This window comes from Phycodurus eques, chromosome 4, assembly GCF_024500275.1.
Source record: "Phycodurus eques isolate BA_2022a chromosome 4, UOR_Pequ_1.1, whole genome shotgun sequence".
Classification (NCBI taxonomy): domain Eukaryota; kingdom Metazoa; phylum Chordata; class Actinopteri; order Syngnathiformes; family Syngnathidae; genus Phycodurus; species Phycodurus eques.
The window spans coordinates 14,020,175-14,035,050 of NC_084528.1; the positions used below are offsets into that span (position 1 = coordinate 14,020,175).

Below are 14,876 nucleotides of genomic sequence, written 5' to 3' on the forward strand. Positions count from 1 at the left end.
AAATGGAAAGGCAGTTGGTCCTGATGACATTCCTGTGGAGGTATGGAAGCATCGAGGAGAGGTGGCTGTGGAGTTTTTGACCAGCTTGTTCAATAGAATTCTAGCGCGTGAGAAAATGCCTGAGGAATGGAGGAAAAGTGTGCTGGTGCCCATTTTTAAGAACAAGGGTAAATAAAGTTGATGAGGCACACAATGAAGTTATGGGAAAGAGTCGTGGAGGACAGAAGTGAGTATTTGTGAGCAACAGTATGGTTTCATGCCTAGAAAGAGTACCACAGATGCATTATTTGCCTTGAGGATGTTGATGGAAAAGTACAGAGAAGGTCAGAAGGAGCTACATTGTGTCTTTGTAGATCAAGAGAAAGCCTATGACAGAGTACCCAGAGAGGAACTGCGGTACTGCATGCAGAAGTCTGGAGTGGCAGAGCAGTATGTTAGAATAATACAGGACATGTACGAGGGCAGCAGCATAACGGGGAGGTGTGCTGTAGGTGTGACAGATGAATTTAAGGTGGAAGTGGGACTGCATCAGGGATCAGCCCTGAGCCCCTTCCTGTTTGCAGTGGTGATGGATAGGCTGACAGATGAGGTTAGACTGGAATCCCTGTTGACCATGATGTTTGCAGATGACATTGTGATCTGCAGTGAAAGCAGGGAGCAGGTGGGGGAACATTTAGAAAGATTGAGGCATGCACTGGAAAGCAGATGAATGAAGATTAGCCTGAAGGAACACAGAATATATGTGCATGAATGAGAGGGGTGGTGGGGGAAGAGTGAGGCTACAGGGAGAAGAGATAGCAAAGGTGGAGGACTTTAAATACTTGGTGTCAACCGTCCAGAGCAATGGTGAGTGTGGTCAGGAAGTGAAGAAACGGGTCCAAGCAGGTTGGAATGGGTGGAGGAAGGTGTCAGGTGTGTTATGGGACAGAAGAGTCTCTGCTTGGATGAAGGGCAAAGTTTATAAAACAGTGTTGAGGCCAGCCATGATGTACGGATTAGAGACAGTGACACTGAAGAGACAACAGGAAGCAGAGCTGGAGGTGGCGGAAATGAAGATGTTGAGGTTTGCTCTCGGAGTGACCAGGTTGGATAAAATTAGAAATGAGCTCATCAGAGGGACGGCCAAGGTTCGATGTTTTGGAGACAAAGTTAGAGAGAGCAGACTTCGATGGTTTGGACACATCCAGAGGAGAAATAGTGAATATATTGGTAGAAGGATGATGAGGATGGAGCTGCCAGGCAAGAGAGCGAGAGGAAGATCAAAGAGAAGGTTGATGGATGTCGTGAGGGAAGACATGAGGGCAGTTGGTGTTCGAGAGGAGGATGCAGGAGATAGGCTTACATGGAAAAGGATGACGCGCTGTGGCGACAAGCCGAAAGGAAAAGAAGAAAGTCATAGTTTGATAATTTTCTTTTCAAATTTTGACTTTTGCTATTTTTTTGTATTTTCTTATAGTTTTCGTTGTTGGGCTTTTATTCTTCCTGTCAAAATGTCTTTCCTGTAAATTTCAAGTCTGTTTGCGATCCATTTTTTATTCTTGTTGTAAAATCCTGTTTTGATCGTTTTCTTGTCAAATTTTGAGTTTTTATTCAAAATAGAATATATTTGTCGATTAAAATAATTTCATACAATTTAGATTTCTTTTTGGGGGTTATATTTTGGTAGTTTCCTTGTCAAGTATTTATTTTTTGTTAATTTTTGTGTTTGTTCTGTTGATTCTATTGGTTAATTAATTTTTGTATCCAAATGTTTTTGTCAAAAGAATGTTTTGTAAAATTCAGATTTTTAATTGTATTTATTTTTATTTTTTTGGGAGGGGGTCATATTTTAAGAGTTTTCTCATCAGATTTTGCTAGTTTTGTCAAAATAGAATAGCTTATTTTTTGTCAAATTCTACTAGTCTATGTTCCATTTGGATATTTTACTTGGAAATATCCACCCATCCATCCATCCATCCATTTTCTATACCCCTTAAAGTCACTAGGGTCGCGGGCGCGCTGGAGTATGACGATCCAAATTTTACGCTCATGAAACTTCTCCGAAAGTGGCCATCAGAGAGTCACTGAGACATTGACCCACCTTTCCTAGATGCCTCGAAGCTGTCGTAGATGTTAATCCTCTGTATGTCATACGTCAGCGTGGTGTTGGGCAGTAAGGTCCTGTTTCTGTTGATGTTGTTGACGGCAAATTTGAAGGCCAGCTCCTCGGCGCTGACCAGGGAGACGGGTCCCTCCATTTGCTCGAAAATCCCGCCTGGATAAAATCATATTGGAGAAAAAAAACAAACACATTAACATCGATCATCTTCAACAAAAGATGCCGGGCCTTCGTGTGACTAAATGGAGGGAAAATACAGATAAATACGCAGTGACTCTTTGAAGTCTGAAGCCTTAATGGATTGAAGGGGCCTGTTGTGTTCCATCAGACATGCCAAACATCCAAGTCGCTCGCCCACCTCACTCTCCATTGACGAGTCTTTTTATTTCAATGCAAAAGAGGAAAACTAACGTTTCTACATGCAAGTGTCTTTCTGCGGTAGATATTCACTTCTCAACCACATACTGCAACGCGTTCACCACGGGCTGGTTTGTAGAAAACTAGATACTGATATGTGATTGACTGTTGTGGACTATCCTTGTTTTTTTTGTTGTTTTTGTTTTTTTTGGGGGGGGGGGGGGGGTTTGTTTTGGTTGATTCAGTCCTAACTAGTTTGCTGTCTCAAGAAGTAAAACTGCACTGGTAGTTGAGCAAGATCCACACTATGGCACATGTGAATGCAAAACACTACAGACAGGATGGCACTTATAAACCTTTAAACAACTGAGATTTGAACACAGACGGTGCAGCAACACATGCACATATAACAATAAATAAATATAACAGGCATACAGTTGCTATATTATCCTTTGCAAAAAAACAAAAAAAACACTATTATGGGAATATCATATATATTTATGTTATGATAACTTTGAGCTTGATCTTGGTTTCACGGCATTGCAGCTCTTTGGTTAAATAACAGCAACTTTCCGCTGATTGTAATCTATTTTATTTTTAAACAGCATACATATAGCATAGTATTTGGTAAACTAGTAAACGTTAAATCAAAATAAACAATTGAAGTTTTTCTAAATAAAATCAAAATGCAGTATGACAGTAAAAGGACTTAGTCTAGTTGCAACGGTCTTCGCGTTTCATCATCAAACATGTATTTATGTATGCATGTATATATGTATGTGTGTATGTATGTATGTATGCATGTATTATACTGCCCCCCAGCGCTGGTGGGCAAAGCGCGCACACCAGTAGGAGCAGCACAATGTCAATTAAATAAAGCCTGTTGCAAAAACGTTTACTTTTTTTTACATTTTAATGATGTCGTTACTGTATGTTTTGATACGGATAATATTGCAGGGTGTTATTTTTTATTATTTAAAAACAAATTACATTTATTTTTTATTTTTTGGGGGGGCGGGTGGAAAAGATGAAAGACATTTCCAACTTGATTTGAGATCCAAGAGATTTGTGTTGCAAGCGTGATCACGGAATGAAATGAAACTCATAAGTCAAGCTGCCACTGTACAATATGTTGTGCAATTTTTTTCCAATATGTTGGTTTTGTAGCCGCTTAGTTGAAATTGTCCGTTGAATTGTGGCATCACAACACGATGCACGCATAACCCGTGGAAACGCCTCGCACTGGATGAAATGAATCCTTTCCATTTTGCACAGCACAGGGCTAAATCTCATTAGCGTACATTAAGTAATTGCTTGACTATACACTAATTTGACAGTTAAAGAGGGCAGAATGCACATTTCTCAGAAGCACTTTAACAAATTTGATCAGCTCCTCGGAAAAGGAAAACGCTTTGGATAATTTGCTTTTAGTGAGCTGCCATTAGTGCAGCACATTGTTCAGTAGCATTGTGCATTGAGGGAATTTTACTTTGATGCACACATTTCTACTAATGGAATATCTAAACTCCATGTTCGACAGGAGAGTAAAGCTATTAACATTGATTAGTCCAGCATCTACGAGTGGTAAGTAGTACGAATAAATGGACTAGTAAATAAATACTTATGAACAGAAATTGCTAATTTGAGCCCGACTCTCCAAGGGTATTGTATGTTAAGTAGAAGAATAAAAAAAATAATACTACAAAAAGAACAACACAGATAGTCATATAATACTGCACTCATTAATATTTATTATAAACACAAACGTTAATTTTGGACCAAAACTTCAAAATTGTTTGTGAAAAAACATATATATTAATTAAATACAAACTATATCTAAAAGTAAAAGTATTATTATTATTATTGTTACGATTATTATTATTGTTATTATTTTGGGTGATGGGATAATAAAGTAGAAAGTTAGAAGAATATCTACAAATAATCTCACTAATTCTAAATGAGAAAAATTCTAATAATTTGATTCAAATTATTTCTAAATTAATTTGTTTATTGAGTTATTTTATTATATCCACACAGAGGGTTTAACAATAAATGAAAATATAGTCAAAAGAAAAATTTACAATGAAATCATTATCACCAACACTAACACTAAGGCTACGTTCACACTGCAGGGCATGATACTCAATTCGGATTTTTTGTTAAATCCGATCTTCTTATGTAGTCGTTCACATTCCCAAAACAAATGTAGCTTTTACTGTGGATGGAATGACTCCATGGCAACACAAACATGCGCACAAATACGAGGTGCTGTGTTGACAGAAGTAAATGTGGCCGCATAGGTCTCATCATGAGGCATTTGTGGCAATTTCCAGGATTTTGTGCAACCGGAGCCAACATTTTCTTACATTTATCAGTTGGAAAGCATGTTCTTTTCACCACTGACTGTTTTCTGCTCCTTCTTCCGCATCTGTTTTGTCGAACAATTGCGACGTTTTGTCGCCTTTTGATCATGTATGGGTCAGATAAGTGCGACCTGCGCGTCCATACTGCGCACACATAGGATACATATCTAATTTATATCCACAAACAAAAGAGGCCTGGGTCAGATATTTAAAAAAGATAACATTGGATTTGTATGATGATTTAATCCCTAAATTCCTTGCAATTGTGCATTGAGAAATGTTGTTCTTAAACTGTTTGCTCACGCAGTTGTTCACAAAGTGGTGAACCTCGTCCCATTCCTACTTTGTGAACAAATGAGCCATTTGACGTGGCTCCTTTTATACCCAGTCATGACACTTACCTGTTTCCAATTATCCTGTTCACCTGTGGAATGTTCCAAACAGGTGTTTTTTGAGGATTCCTCAACTTTCCCAGTCTTTTGTTTCCCCTGTCCCACATTTTTTGGTGTGTGTTGTAGGCATCAAATTCAAAATGAGAAAATATTAGCAAAAAAACAAAACAAACAATAACATTCATTACTTTGAACATTAAATAGCTTGTCTTTGTAGTGAATTCAATTGAATATAGGTTGAAAAGGATTCACAAATCATTTTATTCTGTTTTTATTTACATTTTACACGTCATGACTTCATTGGAATTAGGGTTTGTGCATGAGTTGCATTTTAGTAATGAGAAATGGCTACACTTGTGACCCAAACTCTGTGAACGGTGCAGGCCTAAAGGGAATAACGATGACATGTGGTCCGACGTCAAAATGTGACATTTTCGCCTCAAGATACGAATGGAAATAAACAAAAAGACAAACCGGTCGGTGTGTTGCGTGAAGCCGTGCACGCTCCGTTGTTGTGCCCGCGAGCCAGCTTAAGTCGGCTCGCTCTCGACGGCGCCGGGTCCCGATTGAAACGCTTATTTTTAACATGCGGTGACTGGCTTCACAGAGTGAGATGTGAGTGACGGAATGACAGCATGCCAAACGGAACGACGCCGCCGCGGGTTGTTTTGCTTTTCACTTTCATGCTGCCTGCTGATTTTCTTTCATAATGTTTACTGAGATAACTTTATGTCTTATAATTTTACTTAAGTAGGCGGAACAGGAAAGATATCACATGGAGTTTCTCTCAAAATACAAGGCACTTTTCATGTACTATGCAACAGAACAGATATAGTGTACATATATTAATCTTTCATATTCCATATTTGCTATATGGCATTGTTTGGGGGTGTCACCACGGTCATTATACTGTATATCCAGTCATCACTGGCTAGATCACAGATTTTCAGATTATTTGCTACAGTGGGTACGGAAAGTATTCAGACCCCCTTAAAATTTTCACTCTTTTTTATATTGCAGCTATTTGTTAAAATAATTTAAGTTCATTTGTTTCCTCATTAATGTACACACATTACATATTGACAGAAAAAAACATAATTGTTGAAATGTTTGCTGATTTATTAAAAAAGAAAAACTGAAATACACACAGCCATAAGTATTCAGACCCTTTGCTGTGACACTCATATATCTAACTCGGGTGCTGTCCATTTCTTCTGATCATCCTTAAGATGGTTCTACACCTTCATTGGAGTCCAGCTGTGTTTGAATATACTGATTGGACTTGATTAGGAAAGCCACACACCTGTCTATATAAGACCTTACAGCTCACAGTGCTTGTCAGAGCAAATGAGAATCATGAGGTCAAAGGAACTGCCTGAAGAGCTCAGAGACAGAATTGTGGCAAGGCACAGATCTGACCAAGGTTACAAAAAAAAATTCTGCTGCACTTAAAGTTCCTAAGAGCACAGTGGCCTCCATAATCCTTAAATGGAAGATATTTGGGACGGCCAGAACCCTTCCAAGAGCTGGCTGTCCGGCCAAACTGAGCAATTGGGGGAGAAGAACCTTGGTGAGAGAGGTAAAGAAGAACCCAAAGATCACCATGACTGAACTCCAGAGATGCAGTCGGGAGATGGCAGAAAGTTCTAGAAAGTCAACCATCACTGCAGCCCTCCACCAGTTGGGGCGTTGAGGCAGTTGGGGAAGCCTCTCCTCAGTGCAAGACACATGAAAGCCCGCATGGAGTTTGCTAAAAAAAAAAAAAAACACCTGAAAGGGTCTGCAAGGAAGAATGGCGGAGAATCCCAAAATCCAGGTGTGAAAAACATGTTGCATCATTCCCAGAAAGACTCATGGCTGTATTAGCTCAAAAGGGTGCTTCGACTAAATTCTGAGCAAACGGTCTCAATACTTATGACTGTGTGATATTTCAGGTTTTCTTTTTTTATAAAGCTGTAAAAAATTCAACAAATCCATTTTTTCTGTCAATATGGGGTGCTGTGTGTACATTAATGAGGGAAAAAAATTTACTTCAATGATTTTAGCAAATGGCTGCAATATAAAAAAGAGTGAGAATTTAAGGGGGTCTGAATACTTTCCATACCCACTGTGTGTATCTATATATATATATATATATATATATATAATTTACACGTGCTACTTACAGATCAGTGTGGATCTATATATATGTACCGATTATAAAACAACTTAAGATCTAGAAATTTTTACATAAATTTCTGCGTCCATCTCGAACTTGACAACCTCAACTGACCCATCACACAATGCAAAATAAAGCGGGAACATTAAAGAGCTGTTATCTGCCAACCTTGTCAATGTATACATAGAAAATACATACAAGTCGTGGCAGTGCATGGAAAAAATAAATAAAAGGGATCCACCAAACAAACCTCTTTTGACCTGGAGCAGTTAACAGCTATTTGTAATCCTGTTCCTGAAACATCTTTCTGCCCCACAAATTCAACAATATCAGGTGTCAAATCTCGATTAGCAGCCAATTTCAGAATTTAAGTGGTCGTCGGCATAACATCCAGTAGACAAAATTACTAACAACAGGTACTTATATAGAAAAATTGCAGTTAATGTGTTCTCTATCCCTACAGGCAATCTTGCACTCGCAACTCGGACGTTTGACAACCCTGATCTATAGAAAAAGATATGGGATATTTGGTCATATTGTTGGTTGATGCCCATAAGCTTCACACACGGTGTGTACTGCAGTATCCATGGAGCTTGTTAGAGCGAACTGCCAGTGCTACTATCTCGTGATGCTTGTGTTTGGAATTTCCTGAACTCTCCCCTTGAATCACTTCCAATCAACCTCGAACTCAGGCCATGTTGGCTTTCATAATAACCGCCGCAAAAAAAGACAAAGCTCCACCCGGGCCGGCTTTTACAGGCCCTTTCATCAAGAATCCACTCATCCGTAATTATTTGTAACGACGCAACAACAATAATGTCGACACCCCGCGTGAGTCAATTTGTCAGCTTTAATCAACGATTGCTATCGTGACAGGAAATTAAAAAATGCTGCTACGCTTAAAAGGCTAGCTTGTTCATCAACTCGGACGATAATGTTCTCGTTTTGCGGTGCTAAAACCTGTCAGTCAGATATGAAGCTAGAAAGCTGATAAGTTAGCACTTACATTAGCATTAGCAAATACAACATTATGGATATTTTCACTGTTGTTTGACTGTTTGGTTTTACACTGTTGCTGACCAGAAAGCAGCATTTCGTGAAGCATGTCAATTTCTCACATGAATTAAAGTGGAGTCTTGCGACAGTTTGTAAACAAGTTTGGCGTGCAGAACCAAAGACAATGTGGAGACAATTAGCGTTCCAGTAGATGTTGACATGTTGTCACTCCGCAACGTTGTGTGCAGTGTTGCCTTGAGTTACACATTTAATCTGTTCGGTGACCACGCTCGTAACTCAAAACACATATCTCAAATCATCTTCCCCCATTGAAATGAATAGAAATGACATTCATCTGGACTAGCACCCCGGATAAAACACACAATGTAATGTTGTGAAATAAATAGCACTCTACAGTATAGTACTTTGTAGAAGCATAAAGTAACAACATAATGAAATAGAATGTAAAGAATTAAACAGTTTGAGCATCATGATTGATCAATTATGCGGGGGTAATATGATATAGATGCATACGGATATACAGTACATGTAGAACACAGTAACAACTGCTCAGTAAGCTGCAGTAATATTAATTCTCAGGGCATTGAATGGATCACAACTGGCTTCAACAGTTCATGCAACAAGGCTGAGGACGCATGAGCCTGATTTGGAGTGGAGAAACTCAAATCGGGATAGGGTGTCCTAACTAAGCCTGCTTAGATGAGAGGCAAAATGTCTTCTAGGTCAAACAAAACTGTGCAGTTGCAATTGATTCAATTTCCTGAGAATGAAATGATCTCAATGAGTGACAATATTCACAGGCAGTCAGGCGTTTGTCACAGAGAGTAAAGGATATATGACTGTGAGTATTGTTATATTTTCTGTCAACGTTTGTTGCTGCACCGCTTGTATTCAAAAATGCATTGCATTAAGGGTGATATCACTGCAACATCGATGCTAGTAGTTAGTTGCTAGTCAAGTTTACTGCGACCATCTAGCATTCCCATGCCAAATTTTAGCTCGCAAATCAAAGCAATAACGAGCGACAGCTTGTATGTCAAAGAACTTGCAAGTTGGGTCACTTTTAAGTCGAGGTACAGCTTTATGTTCATGATTATGTTCCAGGGATCTCCGCAACTCTTTTGATCTGCTTACTCTGACTTGGTTCTTGACATTTTGAAACATAACCTTTATTAATTCTACTTACACTGGACATAAATTGCAATATACCAGCGTCAATGCCATCCTTCATTTCCAGTTGAGTAAATAAAGCGCCCTGCTTTGAAGCAAAACAGCATTGGCCAATCTTGCAAGGCGTGTGGTGTTCAAAGCGAACGTTTGACAGTGATGACAGGAAAGCGCTGACAGGCCAGGGTGCAGCAAAATGCCACAAATGAGGATTAATGTTTTACAAGATGGTGGGAGAATTATAATTATAGAACTATGTGTGATTGTGTGTGACCACATCAATGTCACTGACTCAAATTTTGGCAAATGTTTGTCTTGGATGAAATATACGTATAGAACACACGCCTATAGTAGAATGTATTAACATACTGTATTTTGTCCCAGAAAGAATAGCCCGGGGCATTTATTTACTCATTGAGATGTTCACTACTGCCGTGGCCTTTTATTTGTATTGTACACAGTTTTGGAAGAATATAAAACAATTTGACAAAGTTTACTCCAAGTCAAGTGATTCTGGACTGACGATGTGGATAAATGGCAAGAGCAAGGAACTGTGCTGAAAAAGAAAAGTGCCTTAGCTCAACAGTGTGTAAACATGGACACTACATTGTGGAGTGATCACATGTCAAGAGTCTTAAAGAAGTTAAAATCCTCTCCACATAATGTTCGATCAGCTTTAACAATGCGCAGGTACATATTTTAAAACATTTGACAAGATTCCACACTTGTATTCATCTGAAAGACTGCTCATGTGCTTTATTGCTGCTGTTTTAGTTAGCAACAGGTTTCAAATGGGCTCAGAGCATCATTCATTCAAAATTGTTTCCATCCATCCATTTTCCAAGCCGCTTATCCTCACAAGGGGCGCGGGCGAGCTGGAGCCTATCCCAGCAATCTTTGGTCAGGAGGCGGGGTACACCCTGAACTGGTCGCCAGCCAATCGCAGGGCACACATAAACAAACAACCATTCGCACTCACATTCACACCTAGGGGCAATTTAGAGACTAACATACCATGCGTGTTTTTGGGATGTGGGAGGAAACCGGAGTGTCCGCAGAAAACCCACCCGGGCACGTGTAGAACATGCAAACTCCACACAGTCGGGCCCGGGATTTGAACCCCGGTCCTCAGAACTGTGAGGCAGATGTGCTAACCAGTCTGTCACCGTGCCGGCTTGTCTATGACCAAACTTATAATGACTTATCATTATATTTCCCCCGGCAATTAACTGAGGCAGGACATCTTATCAAGTGGAGGCCTTGAGGAAATGCTCTTTTTTTTTTTTTTTTTCAGCGGCGCAAGCCCATTATTTTCCTTTTTCCTTCTAACTAAGTTATTATTATTTTATACTTTTTATACAATTTGAGTGGAGGCTTTGAAGAAATACAGTACAAATTATTTCATGATTGGTGTATATTTCTTTCTTTTTGAGAATTGTTTTTTATTTTGGTTTCTTGCATTTTATAAAGAGTGGCATTGACCACGGGGGAGAAATTGTTGTTTCTGATGCTCAAATGACAGCATGTTGTCATTGCACATAAGCCATGTAGCGCAACAGAAGACTGAGAGCGAGAGGGGAATAGATGCGAGTTTAAATATAACCGGATGCTTTGAAGTTATTATGATGGAAATGAAAGAAATTTATTAAAGAGTACGTTCTTTTATGGTCCAAAGCGATACATCATGTCGAAAACTGCAACGTGAATGTCGGCACCTTTTACACAGGCTCGTTTATTATCATATAAATTGAACACAGGGCCTAGCCGTTTTAATTATGCTCCATGTGGACTTTCCATCGAGGGCCTTATTTATTTGATACGATGAGTAGCACTCATCGCGACGCGCTATAATGTCGCTCGCTGTCGCTCCTCTGTCAGAGTCCTGTCAGGTAACAACACATTTGTAAAATCTCATTTTATGCTCAAGCGCTTTTGCTTGGGCAATTTACCGCAGCTATCGCTCAGCCTCTCGTGTTCGCTGGTCGCCACCCCCCGAAGCTTCCCCACCCCCACACTCTCCGTTCTCCACCCACTCGTCCCAGTTTAGTGAGATGTTTTGATCTCATTATCATTCCCGAACAGTCGCACGGGATAATCTGTCAGGGCAGGAAGTGTGCAGGGCACCCCGGTCATGATTAGGGTTGCCGGGCATGCTTCGAATAGAAAATGCCTCCTCCTTTCGCTGATTTTAATGAGTGTGCAGTGTATACGCTCACTGGGCACAAGATTAGGAACACCTCCACAAATTTATGAGAGTCAGTTCAGGAATTGTACTGGCCTTTGCAAAGAGGATCAAGCAGTGGTTCTCAAAGTTTTGATACCGAGTACCACCTAAAATAATTCTTAGCTCTCCAAGTACCACCATCATGACCAACAGTAAAATAGAGAATCCTAATAGTAGGCCTGAGTGTTCATTAACAACACTGCCAAGGTTTTATTCCTAAAAAGTATGTCTTATGTCATTGTAGGCCACTGCTACTTTATACACAGTTTGAACATTAACACCTGCGATTGGCTGGCGACCAGTTCAGGGTGTACCCCGCCTCTCGCCCGAAGATGACCGGGAGAGGCTCCAGCACGCCCGCGACCCTTGTTAGGATAAAGCGGTACGGAAGATGGCAGGAACATTAACACTGCGCCTAAATATAGGAAAATGAAATAACACTGTAAACTGTTCATACATTGTACATGTACAGGCAAATTGTCCATAAAAGTTAAATAAAAAATGTACCGAAACAAACAGTTCTTTGTCATGGTCTGAGTTTTGGTTTGGATTGTGTTTGTTTTCCTGTGTCCAATGTTTTTCATGTCTTGTGTGCTCACTTAGTTATTGTGTCCACCTGTTCTCGTCAACCTACCTTGTGTCGACCAATCAGCTCCCTCCAGCCCTTCGTGGCTTGTCCAGGTGTTCCTCGTCCTCTCGTCAATTTGTTTGTATTTAGTTCCCTTGTTTCTTTCAGTTCTTGTTGGTTCATTGTCTGGGTCTTTGTCACGTTGTCACCAGTAGCGTTGCTCAGTCATGTCTGGTTTCCAGTTTCAGGTTTATTCAAGTGTTTCTTTGTTACTTTGATGATTTAACTTATTAAATTAACTTATTAAATTAATATCACTTTGCATATCATTCGAGAAAGCCTGCGTACCACTACGGGTTTTCGCACCACACTTTGAGAATCACTGGAATAAAGCAAAGCTTTCATACATCTGAGGGATGTTCAATACCACTTTTTTTTAGAGCCATGACCGATGTATTTACTCTTGAGTACTCACCTATACCGAGTACCGATACCACTTGTATGTATTATACATAAAATATACAGTAGAGCGATCCAATGACAGAAAAGTGTGAACAAAGAACTTTCTTTCTTTCTGACGCAAATGGCTGCAATAATAGCGTCAACTACTGGCAAGGAAGACTTACTCGAAGTGACTAGCAAGCAGTGATAGGCGGGGGATTCACTGTATACAAATAGTTGAGTCTCTGGAGTCCATGCCTACCTGTCACGTGTGAAATACCACAACCAAGTACTATTGTTAACTGCCTATGTTAGAAAATGTGTCTTTAACAAGCTTTCTTAAATTAAATAAGAATGTCCTCACTGAAGTTTACCCACCAAATGACTTGGTAGATGATCGGCCCGTTTATTCTTTTCATAAGACAACACAGACCACAATCATGCCAAAGCTAAATGTTGAGAAGAGCTGCAGTGTTGTTGGATGCATAGACTACGGATGGCTTCTGAATACTGGCACATAAACACACATACATATGTGAAAGCATTGGAGGTGGGTAGAGTGAGCAGTGGCTCATTTACATGAGACAGGACAACCCCATAAACATGCTGCTCTCAACAGGGCTGTTTAGAGATCGCAATTATTTTTGCCCGAATTGTATGTAGACAATGGTAACTGATGACAGAAGATGCAAAATTCAAGCACCTACTGTCTCCATACACTATATCTCTTAAGCATATAGCCATTTCAGCCAATCACAAGTCCGAAGAAAGCAATTTCCTGAAGACACAACTGCAGAAAGTGGGAACACAAAAAATGCATACTTATATATATTGGAGTTACTGCAGGAAAGAAATTACTGCCAGAGTGACTGTGTGCAGTGTAATGTAATGTGTCATATCTAGAATACAGTAAGTTTAAAGGTCAAAATGTAAAATAAATAAATGTTTCTGTAGCTATATGCCAAAATCTATTCCAAAGGTGTTTGAGAAAATACATTTTAGCATAGCCGTGACTAAAAAAGCATATTTTGCACATTCAGTTGAATGCGAAAAGCCCATATGAAGGCTAGGCTTGAGGGAAGATGCTTTTTTATTTATATTGAATGAGACCTTTTTAGATGGAGAGTGGCTCTTTTCATTTAACATTTTGAATGGGTCTTTGTTGGTATTTCTGGATTGGATGGTGCATTTTTTTTGCTTCATTTTTGAATGGGTTAGGTTGGGAGGTGAGTAATATTTAACTCAACATTCATGTTTTTGTTCTTCAGTGAAAGCATTGATTGTTCAATAAAATAGCTGACAATTCAAAATGATAGTATTATTTTGAATGGATGTCGAGGACAAAACAAATTCACATAAATTCATGTATTTCCCATAGAAAGTTTCCAATTTGCAATAGTATTTCTAAAATACCCTGTCTTATTGTCCCATGGAAATGTACCAGGAACTTTACGGATTGTCAAGTTAATCAACAACTATTTTGAGAATCGATTAATCATTGAGAGATATTGTTCAACTTAAAATTGTCCAAATCATCTGATTCCAGCCTCTGAACAGTAAATAATTTTTGATTTCTGTAGTCCTCCATGAAAGCAGACTAATTAACTTTGTGTTTAATCAAAACAAGACATTTGCAAACATCTGCTTTTAGTTTGGAAAACAATGAGTTTTTACGGATCAAACCAGTAACTGAATCATAAACAATGTTTGTTCATTTTCTGCACTGTCAATTTGAAATAATGTCTTGTTTTTTTCATAAGGGGATGGAAATTTTAAAATGTTTTATTTTATTTAATTTTTTATAAAAAAAAAAAAAAATCAACAGATTAATCCATTATTAAAACAATTGTGTGTTGCAACCCTAGCTTAGAGATTTTTTTTATGTAAACTAATATATGCGCCTTGGCTCAATAAAGGTGAAGAAACACTCATCTCATGGGTACAGCTAACCATCAAGTGAATCATTACTTTCATCCATACTGTGCAACTCAACTGAAATGCCTCCAGAACAAAACAGAGACAGACGTCTCTAACATAAATCTGTGCAAATCTAAGCAACTGCTAAAGATAAACAAAGATGGCAAAATACAT

The 14,876-nt window shown here is 39.1% G+C and overlaps 1 protein-coding gene across 1 annotated transcript in view; it reads right to left on the reverse strand.

The window, feature by feature from the left end:
- grik3 (glutamate ionotropic receptor kainate type subunit 3) overlaps window positions 1-14,876 on the reverse strand; it is a 145,240-nt gene that overhangs the window by 76,116 nt on the left and 54,248 nt on the right. Inside the window, 1 exon segment of the mRNA XM_061674081.1 lies at window positions 2,081-2,254. Coding sequence (XP_061530065.1) covers window positions 2,081-2,254 — 174 coding nt within the window.